The 27,240-nt window shown below is 40.3% G+C and overlaps 1 protein-coding gene across 9 annotated transcripts in view; it reads right to left on the reverse strand.

Annotated features, from left to right (window-relative positions):
- LOC134345281 (lisH domain-containing protein ARMC9) overlaps positions 1-27,240 on the reverse strand; it is a 150,451-nt gene that overhangs the window by 40,679 nt on the left and 82,532 nt on the right. For all 9 annotated transcript variants that reach the window (XM_063045701.1, XM_063045708.1, XM_063045706.1 and 6 more), the window contains 6 exons: positions 5,948-6,038; positions 5,684-5,807; positions 4,627-4,766; positions 3,397-3,473; positions 2,991-3,065; positions 2,802-2,892 (listed from right to left, as the gene is read on the reverse strand). In XM_063045701.1, the coding sequence (XP_062901771.1) occupies positions 2,802-2,892; positions 2,991-3,065; positions 3,397-3,473; positions 4,627-4,766; positions 5,684-5,807; positions 5,948-6,038 (598 nt within the window). The remainder of the gene's footprint in view (positions 1-2,801; positions 2,893-2,990; positions 3,066-3,396; positions 3,474-4,626; positions 4,767-5,683; positions 5,808-5,947; positions 6,039-27,240) is intronic.

Consider the following 27,240-nt stretch of genomic DNA (forward strand, 5'->3'; position numbering starts at 1 on the left):
GGTACCAGTTTCGTAAGTTTTTTAATCTTAATAAAATTTAACCTCCTTAGTTTAATTTATCGAAACTATTTATTTAAACCTTCATTTAGTGATCCTACCTTTTCTTTTTGGAGGAATAAAGGAATTTATTCCTTTATGCAAACAACAGGAATACTGCAGATGCTGGAAATTCAAGCAACACACATCAAAGTTGCTGGTGAACGCAGCAGGCCAGGCAGCATCTCTAAGAAGAGGTACAGTCGACGTTACAGGCCGAGACCCTTCGTCAGGAAGTCCTGCTGCCTGGCCTGCTGCGTTCACCAGCAACTTTGATGTGTGTTGCTTGTTATTCCTTTATGGATCTGTTTCAAGAAGGCCCATTGATGTCCTTTGAGAAATTAGTAACTAGATACTCTTTCACACTCACACTTTTTGCAATATCTTCAGGTCAGACATTTTTTACAAGAATAATTAAGTAATTTTCCATATATACAAGATTCTAACCCGTTAGACATTATTTTAAAAATGAACCCTTTAGTGAAATGTTTTATTGGGAAAATTTATAATTTACTATTACAACAGGATAATTATTCTCTATTTAAGATTAAGCAAAATTGGGAAAGAGAGCTTAACATGATCTTGATAACAGAGGATTGGTTGCCAATTTTGAAGTTGGTTAACTCACCTTCGATTTGCGCCAGTCATTCTCTAATTCAATTTAAAATTGTACGTCGTTATTATTTGACAAAGGAGAGACTGTCTAAAATATTTCCTAACGTTAATAGTCAGTGCGATAAATGTAAAACTGAGATAGCTATATTGACACATATGTTTTGGCCGTGTTCTGTATTGAAACAGTTTTGGAATTTATTTTTTCTATAATTTCTAAAGCTTTAAAAATTAATTTACAACCTAATAAATTGATAGTTTTGTTTGGTATAATTCCTCAATATATTCATGGTATTTCTACATCAGACCAACATGTAATTGCATTTGTTACATTATTGGCTAGAAGGGCTATTTTATTAAAATGGAAAGATGCTTCTGCTCCCACTTTGATACAATAGTTCTCTCAGGTGATGCTATGTCTTAGTTTGGAAAAAATCAGAAGTCGAACTTTTGATCCTCGATTTGACTTTGAGAAAAGGTGGGGCTCTTTTGCCTGCTACTATCATTTGATTTGAGTTAATTAAGATGGTCCCCTTCTGATTCTTGGGTAAATGGATTTGGTTGGCAGATTGATGTCTTTCTTTTATGGAAGCTTGTATGGTGTATAGCTCCGAGTTTGTGCTCCAAATGGGTTTTTTTCCTCTCTTTTTTTTGTTAGCAGGGGTTTTGTTTTGCTTTAGTTTGCAGGGGTTCTTTTTTCCTTCTTCCTTTTTTCCAAAAAAAAGCTTTAAAATTTTGTTTATTATATTATTATTGATATACTGTTTAGCTTGGTTAATAGTTTGACTCTTATTATACATACTGATACATTGACTTGATTATTTTAATGTATTTTTTTGTTGTCGATTTTCAATAATAATTAATAAAAAGATTTAAAAATGAAAATAAGAAAGTAAGGAGGCATGGGATCCAAGGGGACATTGTTTTGTGGATCCAGAACTGGCCTGCTCACAGAAGGCAAAGAGTGGTTGTAGACGGTTCATATTCTGCATGGAGATTGGTCACCAGTGGTGTGGCTCAGGGATCTGTTCTGGGACCCCTACTCTTCGTGATTTTTATAAATGACCTGGATGAGGATGTGGAGGGATAGTTTTCGTAAATTTGCTGATGACACAAAGGTTGGGGGTGTTGTGAATAGTGTGGAGGGCCGTCAGAGGGTACAGCGGGACATTGATAGGATGCAAAACTGGGCTGAGAAGTGGCAGATGGAGTTCAACCCAGATAAATGTGAGGTGGTTCATTTTGGTAGGTCAAATATGATAACAGAATATAGTATTAATGGTCAGACTCTTGACAGTGTGGAGGATCAGAGGGACCTTGGGGTCTGAGTCCATAGGACACTCAAAGCTGCTGTGCAGGTTGACTCTGTGGTTAAGGCGGCATAGGGTGCATTGGCCTTCATCAATTATGGGATTGAGTCTGGGAGCAGAGAGGTAATGTTACAGCTATACAGGATGCTGGTCAGACCCCACTTGGAGTACAGTGCTCAGTTCTGGTCGCCTCACTGTAGGAAGGATGTTGAAACCATAGAAAGGGTGCAGAGGAGATTTACAAGGATGTTGCCTGGATTGGGGAGCATTCCCTATGAGAATAGGTTGAGTGAACTCGGCCTTTTCTCCTTGGAGCAATGGAGGATGAGAGGTGACTTGATAGAGATGTACAAGATACTGAGAGGCATTGATCATGTGGATAGTCAGAGGCTTTTTCCCAGGGCTGAAATGGCTAGCACGAGAGGACACAGTTTTAAGGTGTTTGGAAGCAGGTACAGAGGAGATGTCAAGGGTAAGTTTTTTTATGCAGAGAGTGGTGAGCGTGTGGAATGTGCTGCCGGTGGCAGTGGTGGAGGCAGATACGATAAGGTCTTTTAAGAGACTCCTGGACAGGTACATGGAGCTCAGAAAAATAGAGGGTTATGGGTAACCCTGGGTAATTTCTATAGTAAGGATACAACTTTGTGGGCTGAAGGGCCTGTATTGTGTTGTAGGTTTTCTATGTTTTGTATAAATGCCAGTTCTCTGTATAAATGACAATTCTCAGGAATATAATCCCTAACCAACCAGGGACTGTCTGTGCTATCCAAATCTGTATACTACTGATTATCAGGTGTACTAGAGCAAAGGAAGTAATCTGCACACCTTCTTTGGTATACTAACCTGAATTCAGTTGCTTTATAATAAATTCAAGTTGTCTGTTCATCTCTGAATTCCCCTCTTTGATAAAACACAGTAGAATTTCTTCCATACCCTAAAAAATGTTTTAGAAAAAATGCACAATGAAATCAAAACAAATCATCATTAAAAAAAAAAAATTTTTTTCTGCCCACTCCCTCTTAAGGTACTTACCATTGCTTTTGCCTCCTCACGTAATGAAGGGATGGCAAGAATGCTGTACAAGGCCCCATTCACATATGGCCTTATCTAAAAGAAGGAGATGGCAATCAGTAAATCAGGCCATGGTTTACAAAGCATGGAAAACAATTTTTTTCATAACTAATTGACAACTTCAGGGTTGTCGAGTTTATTCATATGCACAAATACGGTGAGGTATAGGTGCATGGATAAGCTTGCTAGCATGTATAATTAACAAAACTTCATGTGATCTTAAGGCAGATTTACAATGAGAAAGAAATCTAAAAATGAAGGCAGCTTTAAACATTAATAATTGACATTTGGTGAAATCTACAGTTTGGTGGCATCTACTGAAGAAATACGGCTAGGAACAGCAACAAACAAACAAAAGTTATATTACCTCATAATTATCATGACCCAAAAGATCAGACAACACCTTCAATACTCGTTTGCCATCTTCTACACATTTCCGTTTACCTGAAAAGTAGTAGAAAAGGTTTCCTTCAGACTTCAGCTGGTTAAAATATGGAAATACTTATAAATAATATTTCAATAGTAACTAAGTAACCAGGTTGTCCAATCACACCTCTATTGATATTATAGCCTGTGTTAAATGTATATTTTGGTATTTAATTTCATTTATGTCATAGAGAAAAAATATTGCCAAATAATCAAAAGGATAAAATAACTTCAGAATCTATAAAACTAATGATGGTTTGCTTTTAAAATGGTCTTCTAAAACTAAAGTTATCTGAATTTTGGAGTTGTCTTCCACCATTTTGAGTAGAAAATCAACTGGAAATGAAATTGCAAACTGGTTGCCAACATAAAGTCTTGTTGCTCTTCCTGACTACATTACTTAGTCTGAGCTAAAGCCTGGAAGAAAATAAACAAAGTGAACAGGATACACATGTTTGGCCTCTAAATTCCTACACCTTTTCACAACCAAGATTTGTAAAATCAGTCTGCCAATCAGACCTGTTACCACCCTTTTGGGTGTATTTTAACTCCATAACCCTTGCAGCTAGGTTCACACAAAATGAGTTACCACAAGAATCAGTATGAATAAATATCAAAATATCAAAATTTGGTGCTTAAAAGATCTGGCTAGATTCTTTAACTGAGTCCAATTCTTTGTGTGATGAACCTATATCTCCAGATGTTGATGTTAACCAATTCAGCTGACTATCAGCTTAGTTCCTTATTAGAGATCCTGAAACATGGAACATCGTATTTTGTATAAAAATGGAGACAACTGAAAATATTCAGTAGGTCAAGCCCGTTCATGGAAAGAGAATCAGAGTTAGCCTTTCAGGAGAGACCTTTCATCATAAAATGGATCTTATAAAGCACTTTGAAAGTTATAATGACAAATGGCTAGTGAAAAGGTGAATTTAGAAACAAAATATTTGCATAACTTATAGAGAAGTTTTTTCATTGTAGTCTAAGTATAGCAGAATCAATTCTCAGTACTTCATTAACAGGGTCATTATTTTGCTATGCCTGGTTCACTCAAAACTATTTTTCTTACATCTTTTATTATACAATGACGATGACAGCCCTGTTTAATGAGTAGTTTTTAATTACAGTTAGTTACTAGGAAAGCTCATTACCATATCATGGTGGTTACCTTGGGTCCGAAGGCAGAGGTTCATGAACAACGCAACAGAGTATTCCAAAGTGTAATCCGACAAAGAATCAGAATCCTCTAGAACTCTTGTCAGCCAGAAAATAATGTCATCTCTAATCATAGCTGATTGTAGTTTTCGTCTTAAAAGGAAAAGCATCTTTATAGCGATGTTGCAAAATTTTACAAGTACAATCTCAGTGGCAAAATTTTTATTTCAAGGGAAAATAACCAAAACAGTAATGAAAACATTATAACACACACAAAATTATGGAGGAACTCAGCAGGTCAGGCAGCATCCATGGAAATGAACAAACAGTCAATGTTTTAGGCCAAAACCTTTCTTCATGACCTGAAGAAGAGTCTCAGCCTGAAATGTCGACTTTTAGTTTATTTCCTTGAATGCTGCCCAATCTGCTGAGTTCCTCCAGCATTTTGTGTCAGTTACTTTGTTATTCCCAGCATCTGCAGAGATTCTTGTGTTTATGAAAACACTGCAATAGTCTTATTCTTACTGCACATCTAACTTATTTACCTGGTTTAAACTACCCAGCAGCAATCAGTATTTTACAAACAAATATGGTCTAAACACAAAAGGAAATTCCAATTCTATTTTCTTGATCATCTCCAATTTTGATGGTCAAACCACTGGAGCCTGCCTTCAGCTGTCTAATGTCTAAACTCCAAATTTTCTCACTAAACATGTTAAACATGCTAATTTTTTATTCAATAAAACATCACTTAAACCCTGTCTTTGACCACAGTTTTGCTCATTTACTGCAATACAGGCAACATCCTGGTTTCGGGAGGTGGGGGTGGTTGCATTTCAAGAAAGTGGTTGATATTGCAATGTTCCTTAATGCCTTTACTCGTTAGATCCTGCGTTCCACAGAGTTGACCCCCTAAATATGTAAACTTCTTTACCTTTCTTTAACAGTCTTTCTTAAAACCTCCCTCATAAACCAAGTTTTGTCCATTTCAAAAAAATAATTTATTGGTTCTAAATCCTTTGGATTTTGAATCTGCATTGTTACATTGTATTAATACACATTGTCATTACCTGAGGCTAAGTTTCTGCAGAGCCCCTAATACATTTTCTCTAGTTATGGAATCCTCCTCCTCAGTCTCTAGTGTTTTTTCCAGTATCTTCAGTAATACCATGTTCTGAGCCAAATATGTTCGGCCTGATAGACACAAGATAAAGTTAAAAGGAACTAGTCAACAACATCACTAATGTTAATATCTTGTTTGTAGAACAGCAAAAAAACTGAACAGAAATTTTTCAAAATTCAAGTAAAATTTTATATGATTAAAAAAGATTTACCATGTGATAGCGAGGCAAAACCATTGATTAGTCGTGCTGTATACTGTCGGACGATCTCACTCTTTGAATTTAACAAATTTATCACACTTTTCTGCAAAAGGAAAACACTTGACTTCAATATCTTACTTAAAAGTAGGTTTGAAATTATATACAAGCCATGTGTTTTTCAAAGCAAAGACATCTGGAACCATATGGTCGATTGCCTTAGTTATATAACATAGCAACGGTCCCATCAGCCCAGTGAACTTACACTGATCTTCAACGGCCTATTCTACATCAATTCAGGACTAAACCCATTTTATCCTCCCTACTTTCCCAAAAATACCACCCACAAACTCTCCACTATCCTCCAACCAATTAGTGGCCAATTAACCAACCATACTACACATCTCTGGGGTATGCGAGCAAATCAATACCAACTACACAGGACAAATGTACAAACATAATTCTTATATATCGACAGTAATTCAGAGCATAAACTTTGTAGACCAGCTGCTTCTGGATGGAACTGCTGCACAAAAGATTGCCATGGAGCTGAGAGAAAAAATGGACAAGAGTGGGATAGGCTGATTCTTGTGTGTGTGTGAGCACACATCCATGTAAGCAGACTGGTGAATCTGTGAGATTCATTGTCACAGATGGCCGTGCAGGCCAAGTCGTTGGGTATTTTTAAAGTGGAGGTGATAAGTTCTTAATTAATAAAGGTTACAGGTGTCAAAGGTTACAGGAAGAAGACATCAGAATGGGTTTGAGAGGGATAAAAAAAAATCAACCATGACTGGATGGTAGAGTGGACTCGATGGGCCAAATAGCCCAATTCTGCTCCATGTCTAATGGTCTCACGGACGTATTTAAGTCCCAAGCCATTTGAATGCAAATGTAAGCACGAGGAAATCTGCGGATGCTGGAATTTCAAGCAACACACATAAAAGTTGCTGGTGAACGCAGCAGGCCAGGCAGCATCCCTAGGAAGAGGTACAGTCGACGTTTCGGGCCAAGACCCTTCGTCAGGACTAACTGAAAGAAGAGCTAGTAAGAGATTTGAAAGTGGGACGAGGAGGGGGAGATCCGAAATGATAGGAGAAGACAGGAGGGGGAGGGATGGAGCCAAGAGCTGGACAGTTGATTGGCAAAAGGGATATGAGAGGATCATGGGACGTGTTGGATGCATAATACAGAAAAGGCTGTAATTAATGATAAGACTTCAAATAACTGATGCATTGTAAACAGAGATTGAGATACAGATAATTAACTTGAAGTCTTGTGATTCCATGCAAGCAGACATGGAAGTCTGTGAATGGACTGCAGACAAGCTAATTCCAAGCTCAAGATCCAAGGCACTCCGCCTCACTGAATATTATAGCACAGAGGACTAGTGAAAATCACAGCAAATTCTGAAACACATACTTGGGCAGTGAAACGTATAAACCTATGTTGTTGTCAGAGATTAACTATTTTACTTTACAGGAAGCACTGTTTAGTAACTTCTCAAAAATAATTTTTAGAAACGAGTGAACTAAGCAGAACAAGGCATATTGAAATGTACTTGCTGTACAAAAATCACAATAACATTATTCTTTGTTTAAATGAGGTGGTAAATAATTTTTTGATGTCATGATCAGAATAGCAATGGCGAAAGAAGCTTTCCAAAAAATGAAGACCATATTGACAGACAGAAAGATGAGCACGTACACTAAAAACAGAATACTGCAGTACTACATTTATTCTATCCTGACTTACGGAAGTGAATGCTGGACCATTTCTCCAACAATGGAATAGAGACTAGAAGCAGCTGAATTATGGTTCTACAGGAGAATGTTAAAAATATCATGGACTACACACACATCAAATGAAGAAGTTCTCAGAAGAGCCCAAGCAGTTCGATCACTCATACCAACAATAAGAGAAAGACAACTCAGATTCCTAGGACACATCATGCGGAAAGATGAACTAGAAAAACTCATACTCTCTGGAAAGATTGAGAGGAGCAAACCTAGAGGAACAAACTTAGAGGAAGACCTCGGCTTATGTACATCAAAAGCACAGCCAGATGGCTGCACATCGAGGAAATGGAAGTCATCCAAAAAACGATGGCTAGATCTATATGGAAAACCATGGTCACCAAGGTCCGCATCGGATATGGTACCTAGACAGACAGACATGCTTAGGGCCTGAAAACATCCCTAGCACTACAATACTACTATTATAAGTGTAGACACAGTAGTTGTTTCCTCCTCCATTATTCTCAACCCCAATAAATTTAAAATAATTTTAATTTTTTTATAAGTTTGTGATAATTAAGGTTTTACTTTGTTTTAACTTTTAACTTTGTGTAGGAGTATGTTTGAGTCTGTTAAAAATGCACTTCCCAGTTCCTTGTTTTCTATGTGTAACAATTCTCCAATGTGACTGACTACTCATTAATGTGGGCTGAACATCAGAGACCTCCTTGAATTGATGACTAACCAGTGACAATCATGGGGTAAGGGAAAATCCAAACCAAGAATCTTCCATGTTTTGTATAATTTTGAAGTCAGTGGTGAGCACCATTGCTTTGTGGCTGATCACAGAATCTCAAGCATTTAGATTGTAATACATAAATAGTTAAGAGCTATACAACAGCCAAAGCAATTCAGGAAGGTATAATCCAAATGGTATTAGATCCACTGCGAACTGCCTTCCCCTTCCTTTCTGCTGAATGTATCAGCAATCAGTTCAGTGACCCAAGGGCCACAAAAAATGAAGTAAAGTTAAATAGAAACACAGAAAACCAACAGCATGATACAGGCCATTCGGCCCACAAGTTGTGCCGAACATGTCCCTACCGTAGAAATTACTAGGGTTACCCAAAGCTCTCTATTTTTCTAAGCTCCATGTACCTATCCAAAAGTCTCTTGAAAGACCCTATCGTATCCGGCTGCACCACCGTTGCCAGCAGCCCATTCCACGCACTCACCACTCTCTGCATAAAAAACTTACCCCTGACATCTCCTCTGTACCTACTCCCAAGCACCTTAAGCCTGTGCCCTCTTGTGGCAGCCATTTCAGCCCTGGGAAAAAGCCTCTGACTAGCCACACGATCAATGTCTCTCATCATCTTATACACCTCTATCAGGTCACCTCTCATCTTCCGTCGCTCCAAGGAGAAAAGTCCAAGTTCACTCAACCTATTCTCATAGGGAATGCTCCCCAATCCAGGCAACATCCTTGTAAATCTCCTCTGCACCCTTTCTATGGTTTCCACATCCTTCCAGTAGTGAGGTGACCAGAACTGTGCACAGTACCCCAAGTGGGGTCTGACCAGGGTCCTATTTCGCTGCAACATTACCTCTTGGCTCCTAAATTAAATTCCACAATTGATGAAGGCCAATAGACCGTATGCTAGAAGCAATGTTAAAAGAAACAAAAATAAAATTAAAATGAACAAAACTCCTGAAACTTTGGCTACCTTCCAGCTCAGGAAACATTAATACGATTGAGTGAGCAACACTCACAATTCTTGTTAGATTTACCTTATATTTGGGTGAGAAACAGGGCTGAATGTACCACAACATATGAAGTCGTAAAGTGGAAACTTGGCAACAATAAAAATTGAGGTTAATTGTCAGGTGTATTACCACCTTTAGCTGTTTAAATCTCTAAGGATGAAAAAGGAATTTATACGATACAGTTCCATGAGTTAACTGGTTGGATTTTTACAACAATCATGATTACCTATTTATAGCAGATTCTCATCTCCAGATTGGCATTTTTGGAAAATAAATTAAAAATCTTAAATTTTTATGGCAGTTCTGAATTCACACTCCCTGAATTTAAAATCCAGGCCTTTGGATTACTAGTCTGTTCATAAAACTGAACTACCGTTTCTTGTCTTACCTTCTCACATGAACCCACCAAAGATAGAATAAACTTATCAATACTATGTAATAGGGACATCCAAAACTATGGAAATATCTGCTTTCATGAGTTGAAGCTATTGCCAAATCAGAATTGAAAAATGTACTCATGCAGTTGAACTGACAAGTAACATCATTCCAAGTACTCTGTTCCTGCACTGTGTCCAACAGTAAAGAAACAAAAATGTAATCTAACAAGAGTCTCAATAGCAAACACTTTTCTCCACCACAGAGTACTCCATTTCTTCAGAAAGCTATTATTTAAGTCCACAACTACCCAAAGTGATAACTGATCTTTAAGCGTAGGGTAAAGTTATTGGTGGAAATGTACATAATTCACAACCACTGACATTAAGTTAGGATTCACTTTTAGAGGCTGGTCTGACATGATGACATAATTACATTTTTTTTTTACCACAGTTTGTGTTCAGTGTTTGGAGTACAATAAATGAGTTGTTACGATTTTTCTCAAATATAAAATGCCTCCACCATTTTCATTTGCAAAATCTTACATTGGTGATTCTGATGCTCCAGGACGACTCCAGAGTTAATTCCATGGCTTCGAGAGTGGTGAGTCTACTAGAACACCCACCAATTGCCGAAAACTCACGTTTTACAGAATTTTGGACTATCAGAGTCTGAGTGTGGCAAACAGTTGCTCTCCTTGCCTGGCCTGGGTGATGCTAAGCTGTTGGAGCAAATGGATCACATACTGCCTCTCCTGGAAAATCACCATTCTTGTTTTATTTTTAATGAACTCTTCATGCAGTGAATGCCTGGTCAAGTTCACATTGCCCTGCTAATGCACCCATGAAAGACTATAGGGAGCTTGCTATAATGGCTGATAGTCTCCACTTAGCCAGGCAGCAGTGCAAAATTCTTTCTCCTTTCCCTACCTCAATAAGCCCAACAGCAAGGTCCCCAACATAAGAACGCCTGTGGCTCCGAAAAAGACGACATCAGGCCTGTGTGTTTACCATGCTTACTTTTGTACGAACGCTAGGGAGTGCCGACCGCCTTGCAGCTTTGACAATACCAGCACATTTGGACATCAGAGGTCTGTGAACATCATGGGTTCCAGCTGCCAGGGTTGTCTAATGTTCATTACGGACACCTTTTCAGAACATGTTTCCTGTGTGACACACGTGCTCAAGTGAGTGTGCTGCTAGCATCGCCTATTGATGAGAAGGCAAACAGTGACGAAACCTCAATGGAGGTCACCAAAGGCAGCAGGATGGAGACTCTCTGGACACGACGGGTGATGTTCTGCTTCAGTGGACAATGTTACACATAGGACTTCATCCTGGCTAAAGTGGCTGCACCTCTGCTTGGTGTAGATTTCCTGTATGCCCAAGGACTATTAGATGATCTTAAGAACTGACAGCTTGTCAGCGTCGAGGATTTTGGGTCTTTACCCTGCTCCCCAATAAGTTCCACAGAACAACTCTGTCAAGTGCATGTACCACTGCATATGAGTTTACTCAACTGCTTGGTAAATTCCCAAACCTCACCAACCCCATATTTTCCACTACAGACACAAAACATGGGGTCTAGCACCACATTCCTATAATTGGCCACCCAGTCCATGCCCGCACGCGTAGACTGGAATCAGAAAAGCTGCCAACCACGAAGGCTGAGTTTGCGAACATGGAATTGGCATTGTACACTGGTCGAATTGCCCCTGGGTTTCACCTCTCCCTATGGACCCTAACTCCGATAATGGTTGCCACCCATGTGGCGATTACCAATGCCTAAGGAGGTCACCATTCCTGATTGCTACTTGGAACCACATATCCAAGACTTCTTGGCACGTTTAATCGTTAAGTTAATTTTTTCCAAAGTTGACTTAGTTAGGGGCCAGCATCAGGTGCCTGTGTGCTTGGAGGACATTCGCAAAATAGCTGTGATAACCCCATTTGGTTTCTTTGAGTTTCTGCACATGCTGTTTGGGCTGAAAAACACAGTACAGACTTTCCAACGGCTGATGGACTCTGCATAAAAAGACTTAGATTTTCTTTTTGTTTACTTGGATGACATACTTGTCGCCAGTGTCCAAATCCGAACACTTATCTCCACACACTTTCAAGTGCTTAAGCCAATACAGGTTGTTTACTAACCCTGCTAAATGCCAGTTTCGGTTGTCAACCATTGACTTTCTTGCCATCGCATCCCCACAGAAGGTGCAAAACACCTCCCATCAAACGTAGCCACTATTATGGATTTCCCATCATCCTGCACTACTAAAAAAACTATAGGAGCTTTTAGGCATGGTGAATTTCTATCACTGCTTCATTCTGTGAGGTGCTGAATAGTGCACTTAAAGGCAATATCCCTAATCACATGCTTGTCCTGTCAGCAGACATGACCAGCGCATTTGATGATACCAAACAAGCTCTTTCCAACACAACCCTACTGACGCATCCGCTCCCCAACACACTGATAGCCAGTACTACTGACACTTCAGACTATGCTGTGCACAAATAGTTGGTCAGAGGTGTGTGGCAGCCGCGTGCCTTCTTCAGCCGGCAGCTCCGTCACCCCCTGAAAGGAAGAACAGCATGTTTGACCATGAGCTTCTCCATCTCTATCTGGCTGTTCACTACTTTCGTTTTCTTCTAGAGTGTCGTCACTTCACAGCATTTGTTGACCACAAACCCCTTGTGCATGTGACAGCCAAAATATCAGACTCTTGGTCGCCATAGCAGCAATGCCAGCTGGTCTACATATCAGAGTTCACAACTGATATACAACATATCACGGAGAAAAATAATGGGCTGGTTCTCTCACGGCCAGCCACTGAGGCCATACACATAGGGGTTGACTATACTGTCATCGCCCCATAGTGTACGCAAAGTAGAGGCGGACTGTTTTTGACTCCATACATGGCCCTTCGCGTCCGGGCTGGAAGGCCTCACATAAACTGGTTGCACTAAAATTTGTGTGGCATGGCTTTAGAGAGGACGTGCATGATTGGCCCCAAAACTGCTCAGAATGTGCAGTCTGACAAATGCCCTGTTAAGCCTCAGTACTACATCCTTGCTCTTATATTCCAGTCATCTCGAAATGAATGCTAATAGTGCATTTGTTTTCCTTATTACCGTTTGAACCTGCAAGTTAACCTTTAGGGAATCCTGCATGAGGACACACAAGTCCTTTTGCACCTCTGATTTTTGAATTTTCTCCTGGTTTAGAATATAGCCTATGTCTTTATTCCTTCTACCAAAGTGTATGGCCATACCCTTCCCCACATTATGTTCCATTTGCCATTTATCCTAACCTGTTTGTGTCCTCCTGCAGACTCCATGCTTCCTGAACACTACCTGTCCCTCCATCTATCTTTGTATTGTCCACAAACTTGGCCAAAAAGCCATCAATTTCGTCATCCAAGTCACTGACAGGTAACTTGAAAAGTAGTAGTCCCAACATCGACCCCTGCGGAACACCACTAGTCACTGGCAGCCAGCCAGAAAAGGCCCCATTTTATTCCCAATCTTTGCCTCCCTGCTAGTCAGCCAATCTTCTATCCATGCTAGTATCTTTCTGTAATACCATGGGCTCTTATCTTGCAAAGCAACCTCATGTACAGCATCTTCTCAAAGGCCTTCTGAAAATCCAAGTAAACAACATTCATTGACTCTCCTTTGTCTATCCTGCCTGGTATTTCCTCAAAGAATTCTAACAGGTTTGTCAAGCAAGATTTCCCCTTAAGGAAACCATACCAACTTTGGCCAATTTTATCATGTGCTTCCAAGTACACAAAACCTCATCCTTAATAAAGGACTCCAACATCTTCCCAACCACATTTTCTCAAGCTAACTGGCCTAAAATTTCCTGCCTCCCTCCTTTCTTAAAGAGTTGAGTGACATTTGTAGTTTTCCAGTCCCCTGGAACTGTTCCCTTATCTAGTGATTCTTAAAAGATCATTACTAATGCCTCCATAATCTCTTTGGCTACCTCTTTCAAAACCCTGAGGTGTAGTTCATCTGGTCTAGGTGACTTATCTACCTACAGATCTTTCAGCTTCCCAATCATCTTCTCCTCAGAAATAGCAACTACATTCACTTTTGCCCTCTGACACTCTCGAATTTCTGGCATACTGCTTTCATCTTCCACAGAGAAGACAGATGCAAAATACTTATTAATTATGGCCACCATTTCTTTGTCCCCCATTAATACCTCTCAAGCATAATTTTCCAGTGGTCCAATCTCCACTTTTGTCTCTCTTTTACTCTTTAAGTATCTGTAAAAACTTTTGCTATTCATTTTTATAACATTGACTAGCTTACCTTCATATTTTGTCTTTTCTCTCCCTATGCCCTTTTATAGTTGCCTTCTGTTGGTTCTTAGAAGTTTCTAAATCCACTATTTCCCCACTAATTTCTGCCATATTATATGCCCTCTCTTGTGCTTTTATGCTATTTTTGAATTCCCTTGTCAGCTATGGTTGCCTCATCCTCCCTTTAGAATACTTCTTCTCCGGGTTGTGTCTATCCTGCACCTTCTGAATTGTTCCCAGAAACTCAAGCCATTGCTGTTGCGCCATCATCCCTGCTAGTGTCTGCTTCCAATCAATTTTAGCCAGCTCCTCTCGCATTTCTCTGTAATTCCCTTTACTTCACTGTAATAGAATCAGAATCAGGTTTATTATCACTGGCATTTGATGTGAAATTTGTTAACTTTGCAGCAGCAGTTCAATGCAAGACATAGTCTAGCAGAGAGAAAAAAACATAATAAATAAATAAGTAAATCAATTATGTATAATTGAATAGATTAAAAAATGTGCAAAAACAGAAATACTGTATATTAAAAAAAGTGAGTTAGTGTCCAAAGCTTCAATGTCCATTTAGGAATCGGATGGCAGAGGGGAAGAAGCTGTTCCTGAATTGCTGAATGTGTGCCTTCAGGCTTCTGTACCTCCTACCTGATGGTAACAGTGAGAAAAGGGCATGTCCTCGGTGCTGAAGGTCCTCAATAACAGACTCTGCCTTTCTGAAATACCATTCCCTACAGATATCCTGGATCTTTGTAAGCTAATACCCAAGCTGCAGCTGACTAGACTTACAACCTTCTGCAGCTTCTTTCGGTCTTGTGCAGTAGTCCCTCTATACCAGTGATGCAGCCTGTCAGAATGCTCTCCAAGGTACAATTATATAAGTTTTTGAGTGCATTTGTTGACATGCCAAATCTCTTCAAACTCCGAATAAAGTATAGCCGCTGTCTTGCCTCCTTTATAACTACATCGATATGTTGGGACCAGGTTAAATCCTCAGAGATCAACAGCAAGGAACTTGAAGCTGCTCACTCTCTCCATTTCTGATCCCTCTATGATCTCGCTCTTTCATTTTACTGATGTTGAGTGCCAGGCTATTGCCACGGCACCATTCCACTAGTTGGCCTATCACACCCTCTTGTCACCACCCAAGTTTCTACCAACAATGGTTGTATCGTCAGCAAATTTATAGATGGTATTTGAGCTATGCCTAGCCACACAGTCATGTGTATACAGAGAGTAGAGCAGTGGGTTAAGCACACACCCCTGAGGTGCACCAGTGTTGATCGTCAGCGAGGAGGAGATGTTATCACCAGTCATCACAGACTGTGGTCTTCCAGTAGGAAGTCAAGGATCCAATTGCAGAGGGAGGTACAGAGGCCCAGGTTCTGCAACTTCTCAATCAGGATTGTGGGAATGATAGTATTGTTCCCTTATTCAAGAAAGGGGTAGGGATAGCCCAGGAAATCATAGGCCAGTGAGTCTTACTTCAGTGGTTGGCAAGTTGATGGAGAGGATCCTGAGAGGCAGGATTTATGAACATCTGGAGACGCATAATATGATTAAGAACAGTCAGCATGGCTTCGTCAAAGGCAGGTCATGCCTTGCGAGCCTGAATGAATTTTTTGAGGATGTGACTAAACACATTGATGAAGGTAGAGTCATAGATGGATTTTAGCAAGGCATTTGATAAGGTACCCCATGTAAGGCTTATGGAGAAAGTAAGGAGGCATGGGATCCAAGGGGACATTGCTTTGTGGATCCAGAACTGGCTTGCCAACAGAAGGCAAAGAGTGGTTATAGATGGATCATATTCTGCCTGGACGTTGGTGACCAGTGGTGTGCCTCAGGGATCTGTTCTGGGACCCCTACTCATTGTGATTTTTATAAATGACCTGGATGAGGAAGTGGAGGGATGGGTTAGTAAATTTGCTGATGACACAAAGGTTGGGAGTGTTGTGGATAGTGTGGAGGGCTGTCAGAGGTTACAATGGGACATTCATAGAATGAAAAACTGGGCTGAGAAGTGGCAGATGGAGGTCAATCCAGATAAGTGTGAGGTGGTTCATTTTGGTAGGTCAAATATGATGGCAGAATATAGTATTAATGGTAAGACTCTTGGCAGTGTGGAGGATCAGAGGGATCTTGGGGTCTGAGTCCTTAGGACACTCAAAGCTGCTACGCAGGTTGACTCTGTGGTTAAGAACAGGGGTCCCCAACCGTTTTTGCGCTGCGGACCAGTTTAATAGTGACAATATTCTTGCGGACCAGCCGACCCGGGGGTGGGGGGGGGGGGTAGGGTTGCCAACGGACAAGAGTAGCAGTCAAAAAATACGTTGTGTTTACCCTGAGAAAGACTACAATGACCACGAAGCCTTGCGCAGGCACCAGTGCACATGCGTGACCTGCGCATATGTGTGTACCTGCCGATATTATTCTCTGCAAATCGTTTTTGGCGTTTCTGTTCCGGGGGGGGGGGGCGTTAATCACGACTGGAATATTGGTAATAAGGGGCTAATACACTCAATTTCATTTCTAAAAGGGTTTATCTAACGAATTTAATATTAAACACACAGCGCATATTTCCCTCGCGTGAATATAGTGATAAGTCAATCATCAGGGGAGGAGGGGGAGCTTGATGTAAGTGTTGAAAGAACTTCCAGTAGAAGTGGTAGAGGCAGGTTCGATATTATTTAAAGAAAAATTGGATAGGTATATGGACAGGAAAGGAATGGAGAGTTATGGGCTGAGTGCAGGTCAGTGGGACTAGGTGAGAGTAGCTTTCGGCACGGACTAGAAGGGCCGAGATCGCCTATTTCCGTGCTGTAATTGAAATATGGTTATATAAGTCACTTATCAGTCAATAGCATCATAACGTTTTAAGTAATGTTTGGATATTAAACACACGGCACATATTTTCCCCGTATGAACATATAAAATCATTGCAACACAGCAATATTGCTGAATCAGTGGGAGCCCTGGGCTTGTTTTCCTGCAACAAGATGGTCCTATCGAGGGGTGATGGGAGACAGCGATACTCGAAGGGGGTTCCTTATGTCCAGTCTATTCCGCAATTTAGTTTTCGTTGCATTCATTGCAGAGATATGTTGGAAATGGAAGCAACATTTTCAGTGCTTTCGTGGCTATCTCAGGATATTTAGCCTTGACTTTGATCCAGAATGCCGGCAGAGATGTTATGTCAAACATACTTTTCAGCCCACCGTCATTTGCAAGCTTGAGGAGTTGATCTTCTTCCCGCGCTGACATGGATGACGCGTTGTTAATGACCTCGCGTGTGTTCAAGCTTAACAGTGGGCGTGACAGGGAATGAGGAAAGATGCAGCTGACTCATATCGCCAAATTATATCGTTTCCTCACAGCCCGGTACCAGTCCGCGGCCCGGTGGTTGGGGACGGCTGGTTAAGAAGGTATACAGTGCATTAGCCTTCATCAATCATGGGATTGAATTTAAGAGCCGAGAGGTAATGTTGCAGCTATATAGGACCTTGGTCAGACCCCACTTGGAGTATTGTGCTCAGTTCTGGTTGCCTCACTATAGGAAGGACGTGGAAACCATAGAAAGGGTGCAGAGAAGATTTACAAGGATATTGCCTGGATTGGGTAGCATGCCTTATGAGAATAGGTTGAGTGAACTCAGCCTTTTCTCCTTGGAGCAACGGAAGATGAGAAGTGACCTGATAGAGGTGTAGAAGATAATGAGAGGCATTGATTGTGTGGATAGTCAGAGGCTTTTTCCCAGGGCTGAAGTGGCTGGCACGAGAGGGCATAGTTTTAAGGTGTTTGGAAGTAGGTACAGAGGAGATGTCAGGGGTAAGTTTTTTTACGCAGAGAGTGGTGAGTACGTGGAATGGTCTGCCAGCGGTGGTGGTGGTGGAGGCGGAAACGATTGGGTCTTTTAAGAGATTCCTGGATGGCTACATGCAGCTTAGAAAAATAGAGGGCCTAGGTAGTTCTAAGGTAGGGACATGTTTGGCACAGCTTTGTGGGCCAAAGGGCCTGTATTGTGCAGTATATTTTCTATGTTTCTATGTATTAAATGCTGAGCTATAGTTGATGAACTGCATCCTGATGTAGGTGCTTGTGTTGTCTCGGTGGTCTAAAGCCGCGTGGAGAGCCACTGAAATTGCGTCTGCTGTTGACCTATTGTGGTGATAGGCAAATGACAATGAGTCCAGGTCCTTGCTGAAGCAGATGTTCAGTCTAGTCATAACCAACCTTTCAAAGCATTTCATCACTGTCGATGTGAGTGCTACCGGGTGATAGTCATTAAGGCAGCCCACATTATTCTTCATAGGTATTGGTATAATTGTTGCCTTTCTGAAGCAAGTGGGAACTACTTACACCGTAGTAGTGAGAGGTTGAAAATGTCCTTGAATACTCTTGCTAGTTGGTTGGCACAGGTTTTCAGAGCCTTACCAGGTACTCCATCGACACCTTCTGCCTTGCGAGGGTTCACTCTCTTTAACATCGGCCTCTGAGATGGAGATCACAGGGTCATCAGGTGCAGCAGTATTTGTGTTCTCCCTTTCAAAGCGGGCATAGAAGGCGTTGAGTTCATCTGGCAGTGAAGCATCACTGCCATTCATAATATTGGGTTTCGCTTTGCAGGAAGTAATGTCTTGCAGACCTTGCCAGAGTTGCCGTGCATCTGATATCACCGCCAAACTCATTCAAAATTGTCTCTTCGCCCTTGAAATAGCCCTCCGCAAATCATACCTGGTTTTCTGGTACAGGCCTGGGTTGCCAGACGAATGCCATAGATCTAGCCTTCAGCAGACGACGTACCTCCTGGTTCACCCACAGCTTTTGGTTTGGGAATGTACAGCAAGTCTTTGTCGGCACACACTCATCCACACAGGTTTTAATGAAGTCGGTAACAACTGCAGCATACTCATTCAGATTAAAGATGAATCCCTGAATACAGTCCAGTCCACTGATTCAAAGCAGTCCTGTAGGCATCCCTGTGCTTCCCTTGTCCAAACCTTCTTGGTCCTCACTGCTGGTGCTGCAGTCATCAGTCTCTGCCTATACTCAGGGAGTAGAAGTAACAGCCAGGTGATCAGACTTCCCGAAGTGAGGGCGTGAAAGAGTACGGTAGGCATTCTTGATAATGGTGTAGCAATGGTCCAGTGTGTTGTTTCCTCTGGTATTGCAAGTGACCTTTTGATGGTAGTAGCTTAGTGATTTTTTTTTTAGACTGGCCTGGTTAAAATCTCCCAAAACGATGGTGAAGGGTGTGCTGTTTCGTGCATGTTGATCCCATTACTCAGATCATCAGAAACCTGTCTGACATTGGCCTGAGGTGGAATGTAAACTGCTATCAGAATGACCCCAACGAATTCCCGTGGTAGGTAAAAAGGACAGCACTTTACTGCTAGATATTCCAGGTCTGGTGAGCAGAATTGGGACAGCACTGATATATATGTGCACCAACAAGGGTTGATCACGAGGCATCTCCTCCACCTCTGCTTTTCAGAGACTCTATAGATCTACCCTGATGGTGTATAGTAAACCCGCCGATCTGAATCGCTGCATCCAGTATGGAAGGGGTTAACCAGGATACCATGAAACAAAGGACACACGCGGTCCTAATGTCCCTCTGATTCAGCACCCTGGTTCTGAGATCACCGATTTTATTCACCAGAGCCTGCACATTTGCCAGCATGATAGTCAGTATAGGGAGTCTAAAACTCCATTTCCTTAAAGGCATTTGTAATCCTTTTTTTTTTAAATTTTATTTTTATTTGGATAAGGAATTCACAAATATCATGTACTTTTTTCACACTATAATTATTTATACATTCTTAAGTACACATTGAGATGATATAAAAGGAAATTAGACTTAAATAGATAATTATGTACTGTGGTAATTCTAATCTATTAGGCTAAGTAATGGTATTAGTTGTTAAGAAAAATGGTAATAATAGTTTCCATATAACTCTTCCGGACCATTTCCACTGGTCCAAAATGTTGTATATAAGCCTATGTAACAACCATTGTAGGTGTTTATATCCTAACTTGTTCATGCTTGCTCCTGCCCGCAGACATAATTATCCAATCCCTATGTACTTATTTACTTAATTTTTTCATTTTTTATCCCTTTTCCAAATCTTTCCCTTTACTTGTGTTAATTCTCTATTTTCCAAAAGAAAACAAAAAAAAAGACATTTAGACTAGGGGTGCTTACGTTAGTGATGTTACTGTGTTGATGAGAAGAGCAGTATAAATCATTAGGAGAGTCATCTAAAGTCTGCTCGCATTGGGGTTATATATTCAATCCATTTATTCCAGATTTGATAAAATTTTTCTTTTTGAATTCTCAGGGAGTAGGTCAACTTTTCCATTTTAAATATTTCCAAGATAATTTCGTGCCAATCTTCTAATGTAGGTGGTATTGGATTTAGCCACTTTCTAGTGATTGATTTCTTACTTGCCGCTAAGAGGGCCTGCAGCAACTTTATATCTTCCTTCTGTTCAAGAAACAATACATGCCCCAAATAGAGCATCTCAAAGTTCAGAGGTATCTGGGACCTAAGTACCTTAACTAATGTTCTATGAATACCTTCCCAATATAGACTTAATTTAGGGCAATCCCAGAAAATATGAAAATGATTTGCCTCCTTGGAGCCGCACCTTCTCCAACACGTCACGTTTGCATCTTTATATTTTTCCTGATATGGGGTCTTGAAGTATCTTATAATGTTTTTCCAACAATGTTCTCTCCAAGTCAAAGAATTAGTCGAGGACCATTGAAAGCTGCAGATTTTCCCCCAAGCCTCCTCTGAAAGTACCAACCCCTCTTCTTTCTCCCACTTCTCTTTAATATACAGTGTATTTACATTTTTAGCATGGGAGAGTGCATTATATACTCGAGAAACTGATTTACTAGGTATTGAACTGCAAGCGGAATTCAGAATCTTGAAAAATTCTAATTCTACTGTTGATAGGTCTGTATATCTACAACTCTGGTTAACATAGTTTCGTACTTGAAGGTACCTAAAAAAGTCATTATGTTCTAGGCCATGTTTGTCCTGCAGGATTTGGAAACTTTGTAATACTCTTTTATCTATAATTGAGAGGTAGGTTGTAAGACCTTTCTTTATCCATAGCTCAAATCTTTTATCTCCTCTATTGGGAAGGAATTCGGTATCATATGCACACCATCTAAAGAGTTTTAACATGTTATTAATTCCACATGAATTGACCACCTTCTGCCATACTTTCAATGTAAGATTTATCCAACTGTTTTTAAATTTTTCCAACTGGGCCATCAATCCTTTGTCAGCTATTGAGGCCTGTAGAGGAAAACTGTCAACTAATCCAAATTCTATTTCCTTCCATCTAGCCTTATATTCCCTATTACACCAATATAACAGAGGGGTTATCTGCGAGGCATAAAAATAATTTCTCAGGCAAGGAAGAACCATCCTCCTCCTTCCTTCCCTAACTGTAAGGTGTTATATCGAATTCTAGGTTTCTTTCCTTGCCAAATGAAGCGGGAAATCCATTTGTCCCATTCCCTGAATTGATTATCATCCACCTCCACCGGTAAAGTACGGAAAAGATACAATAACCGAGGAAGAATATTCATTTTTATAGTATTTATCCTTGAATTTAAACTTAAAAAGGGGATAAGATTCCATCTATGCATATCTGCTTTTATCTCTGAGATTAATGGCCCATAATTTACCTGTGACAGTGTTGAAAGATCCTTCGGCAGGGTTATTCCTAAATATTTTAATGATTTAGCTTCCCACTTAAGATCGTATGTATCCTGCAATTTTTTGGATGGTGTATAATTTAGGGACATAACCTGCGTTTTCTTTACATTTATTTTATAACCTGATATTTTCCCAAAGTCATCCAACAGTGTAAACAATCCTATAAATGATTTTTCTGGTTCACTCAGATAGACCAAAACATCATCTGCGAATAATGCCACTTTCTGTTCAATCCCTGCCACCTTGATACCTTTTACGATTTCGCTCTGTCTTATTAGTTGGGCAAGCGGTTCAATATATAGCGCAAAAAGGAGAGGAGAAATTGGGCATCCCTGTCTAGTGCCTCTCTCTAAGATGAAGGAGTCAGAGAGGTCCCCATTTATCTTAATTCGGGCTGTAGGGCTGTCATATAGAATCTGAATTACTTTAATAAACTTTTCTTGAAAGCCGAATCTTCCTAACACTCTGTATAGGAATGCCCAACTAACCGAATCAAAAGCTTTCACAGCGTCCAATCCTACTACCATTGTCTCTGTCTCGTTCTTATTAACCTGTTCTAATATGTGTAGAGTTCTCCTTACGTTGTCCTGTGTTTCTCTTTGTTGAATAAATCCAGTCTGGTCTAAGTGGATTAGGCCAGGTAAAAGCTTTTCCAATCTGCGCGCTAATATAGATGTAAATAGTTTGTAATCTAAATTAAGAACACTAATTGGCTGATAATTGCCACATTCTAGTTTATCTTTACCCTCTTTAGGAATAACTGAAATAATCGCTTCTCTCCAGGAAGGTGGAGTTTCTCCTCTCTGCAAGATCCAATTAAAGGTGTTAAGTAGTAATGGGGCTAACTGTGTCTTCAGGGACTTGTACCACTCTGAGGTAAACCCATCAGAACCCGGGGACTTTCCAGCCTTTAACCTGGAGATGGCCACGTTCAGTTCTTTGACAGTTACTGGTTCTAATAAACTTTCATTTTGTAAATCTGTAAGTTTAGGTAGATCTAAAAAATTCAATACACTGTCTATATAGGGCTCATTGGGGGCCCGGGGTTGGGAGTACAGCTCTTGATAATATGTTTCAAAACTCTCTTGAATTTTCCCTATTGTACTCTCCACAAGCTTTGTCTTTGGATTCTTTATTTTATGAATTGTATTGTCTGCTTGTTGTTTTCGTAATTTATATGCTAATAATCTAGCTGATTTACCTCCTACTTCATAATTCTTTTGTCTCAGGTAAAGAAAATTTCTTTGAGTTTCCAACGTATCGTCAATTTCACTTTGCAACTTCCTAATTTCCTGTTTTCGATTTGAATTACTTTTGTTGCTATCTACAACTTAAAGTTGTTTTAATTTTCCTTGAAAGTCTGCTAATTTTTGTGCATTGATTTTTTTCATGTGAGTGGTAATGGAAATAATTTTCCCTCTCAGTACAGCTTTCAATGTATCCCATAAGATCACTGGTGATGTTTCTCCCGTGTCATTAAGGTCTAGATATTCTTTGATTTCTCCCCTTAATCTCTCCATTACTTTTGGGTTATTGAGTATATGTGAGTTTAGCCTCCATAGTGTTTTCCTCATTTTCCTTTCCAGGATTAGAGACATAGAGACTGGGCTATGATCCGACAGATCAATTGTTGCAATATTACAGTTTTTTATCCTGAGTCTATCTGTATTAAAGATAAAGAAATAGTCTATCCTTGAATAGGCTGAATGAGGGAAAGAGTAATGTGTATAATCTTTACTAGTAGGGTGTAATTCCCTCCAGACATCTATAATTCCCAACTCCTCCATCAATGAATTCATTTTCCAAGTCAGAGGTTTATTCTGAGTAACTATTCTTGAAGAATCTAATACAGGATTTAATCTAATATTAAAATCCCCTCCACAAATTACTACCCCTTGAGAACTGACCATTAGGTCAAAAATGTGTCTATAAAATGACCATTCACAACCTGGAGGAGCATAAACATTCAGCAATGTTATTTCTGTACCTTCTATTCTTCCTGTGATTTTTACAAACCGTCCTTCTTTGTCTTTAGTCTCTGAAATATGTTCATAATTAAGAGTACTTGATATTAAAGTAGCTACCCCTCTTTTGTGACTCAATTTATATGATGAATAAAATACATGCTTAAAGCCCATTCTTTTTAATTTTCCATGTTCAGATTGGCTCATATGTGTTTCCTGGAGGAAAGCTATTTGTGCCCTCTCTTATTTCAATTTAGACATAATCTTATTTCTTTTAATTGGATTCAAAACCCCATTAATATAGGAAATTATTTTTACCAATTCAGTTTGCATTTTTCTCTAGTAGAAAAAAAACACTCTCCTTTTCTAACCAAACGGTAAGCAATCCCTTCTCAACAGTAAACCAAGACATATAACCACACCCTAGACATTTTTGAACGTGTAACATTTGAAAATTTTTCCCGACTTCCCACAGTGAGGCCTGAGCACCGACCCGCCTCAGTTCAGAGGGATAACCTCTATCTTCACCCTGTGTTAGAGGGCCCTCAGCAGTTTGAATAATCATAGAGAATTTTCTCCTATTTATGTCTCGACCAAATTGCTATCATTCAAGTTATTCCGCCTAGTTTATTTTCAGTTACCAGTTTTCATTTTACCTTTAAGTCTGATTTACTCTTTTCAGTCATTTCTCTTAATTAATCTGTATTCTCTGTACATTCGCGTCTGAATATTTGCAGCTTTTCCTTGTAATTTGACACTCTGGTTCGAGTGGAGCGTCCTCGCCCCACTAACTGCCACGACTTCTGCTGAATCCTCTCCAGTAGCGACTCCGGTTCAGTGATAACTTTAATAGGTAGGCCCCGGTCCGCCAGGTCCGACGTTGCCTCCTCCACCGTAGCGTAAGTTTTTGTCCCTTCGTTGTAAAAGACTCTCAGCAGAGCTGGATACAGGGTCTGGAATCTGATGTTGTTTTCCTTCAGGACTCTCCATGTTTCCGTATATTCCTTCCGTCTGGCAAGAATCCCCGGTGCGTAGTCGTGGTCTAAACTGAGTTTGCAGTTGTTCCACATGAAACCTTTATTTTGCCATGCCCGTTTGAGCACCTCTTCCTTCGTTCTGTAACTGAGAAATCTGACCAGAATCGATCTGGGCTGGGCGCCTGCCGGGGGCTGTGGTGCCAACGCGCGGTGAGCTCTTTCTATCTGTAGGTCTTTTGCAGCCGGTATATCAAGATTCTCTCTAAGCAGCTTCTCTATGAAGGGAATCATCAATCCGGGTTTACCTTCGGTTCCTTCGGGAACTCCGTAAATCCTCACATTTTCCCTTCTTGAGTGGCCTTCTTGATCTATTAGTTTCCACTGGAGCTGGTCTTGCAGCTTCAGCATTTCTGCTATCACTTCCTCGACGTTTTGTAGCTTCTCTTCAATTCCAACAATCCTCGCTTCGGCTTCATCTATCCGCGAGTTAATTTTTACTATTTCTCCTTTAATATCTTCCAGCTGTTTGCTGTTATCTTGTCGGAATTCGCGAATCTCTCCGAGAATCAAAGACAGAGTCACTGGTTCCCCCTCATTATCTCCGTCCTGGCTTGTCGTGGGGGAGCTAGGCCCGTCACCTTGCTGCGTCCCTTTATGTTTATCAGCCTTCGGAGCAGACTTTTTAATCTTGTTCTTAGACATCATCCTTGCCCCTTTTATTAATATAGTTTTGCAATATTAAGTATTTGTCTAAATTCGATTTTGGGGCAGTTTACCTTCTTTTTTGTCGAGAGACCTTTTCCTTACGCCGCCATTCCCTTGATCACCTGGAAGTCCCCTCGTATTTGTAATCCAGATCTATGCCCGTGCTTCCTCCGAGGTGTCCTCCATGGGCACTTCCGACCACAAACTGTGTTGTTTCCATCAGTTTTAAGCAGTGATAGTTTGTTTAAATGAATTAAGACACCTTTATTGACTGTACTGACCATGGAAGCAGTTCTGCTTTTTAACTGTGACAGGCTGAAATGGGAATATTTAATTGTATCCATTGAGAGTATTGCTGCTACTTGAGTCGCGCCTAGGTGCCCCGGAGGTGAAGATATTCCGCTAATGATAATCTGAATTTAGCTTCTCTCTCTCAAACTGCAAGGTGAATTGTATCATGTTATGATCACTGCATCCTGAGGGGTTTCTTTACCTTAATCTCACTAATCAAATCTGGGTCATGAGACAACACCCAATTTCCTTACCCCAAGAGAGTTCAATCACAAACTGCTCTAAAAAACATCTCGAAGGCATTCTACAAATTCTCGCTCTTGGGATCTAGCACCAACCTGATTTTCCCAATCTACCTGAATGAATATCACAACACTGCCTTTTTTATCTCCCATTGTAATTTGTATCCCACATCCTGGCTGTTGTTTGGAGGCTTGCATATAATTCCCATCAGGGTCTTTTTACCCTTGCAGGTTCTGAACTCTACTCACAAGGATTCTATATTTTCCAATCCTATGTCACCTTTCTAAGGATTTGATTTCATTTTTTACCAACAGAGGCACACCACACCCTCTTCCTACTTGCCTGTCCTTTCGTTATGATATGCATCCTTGGATGTTAAGCTTCCAATTACGAACTTCTTTCAGACACAACTCAGTGATGCCTACAATGTCAGACCTGCCAATCTCTAACTGTGCTACGATTATCTGCCTTATTCTATATACTGCGTGCATTCGAATATAACTTCTTCAGTCCTGTATTTGTCACCCTTTTTGATTTTGCCCTGTTACACTTCAACTTACCCTAGTTACTACAATTTTGTTCTATCATTATTATCATATTTTGCTCTAGAAAAGCAGCATCTATCATCAAAGATCCCCACCACCTAGGCCATACTCTTTTCTCATCAAGCAGAAGGTACAGGTGTCTCAGGGCTCACACCACCAGGTTCAAGAACAGTTACTATCCTTTAACCATCAGGCTCTCAAACAAAAGAGATAACTACACTCATTTTAATGACTCTTTTATCTTGTTATTTCATGCTCGTTATGTATTGCTATTTATTTATATTTACATTTGCACAATTTGTTGTCCATTGATCCTGTTTACAGTTATTGTTCTATAGATTTGCTAAGTATACCTGCAGGAAAAGAATCTCAGGGTTGTATGTGGTGACACGTACGTACTCTGATAACACATTTTACTTTGACTCATCTGCTTGTCCTTCCTTGCAGTCTCACTACACACTATATCCACTTGCATACCAACTGCCCCATCCTCAGCCCTATTACTCTAGTTCTCATCCCTCTGCCAAATTAGTTTAAATCATCCCAACAGCTTTAGCAAACCCAGACACAAGTGATCTAGGTAACTAGAACAGGAGAATTATTTTTAAATTGATTTGGTGTCATCTGTAACATTAATACATTTCTAATTCTCTTGTCCAG

Source organism: Mobula hypostoma, chromosome 4, assembly GCF_963921235.1.
Source record: "Mobula hypostoma chromosome 4, sMobHyp1.1, whole genome shotgun sequence".
NCBI classification, from domain to species: domain Eukaryota; kingdom Metazoa; phylum Chordata; class Chondrichthyes; order Myliobatiformes; family Myliobatidae; genus Mobula; species Mobula hypostoma.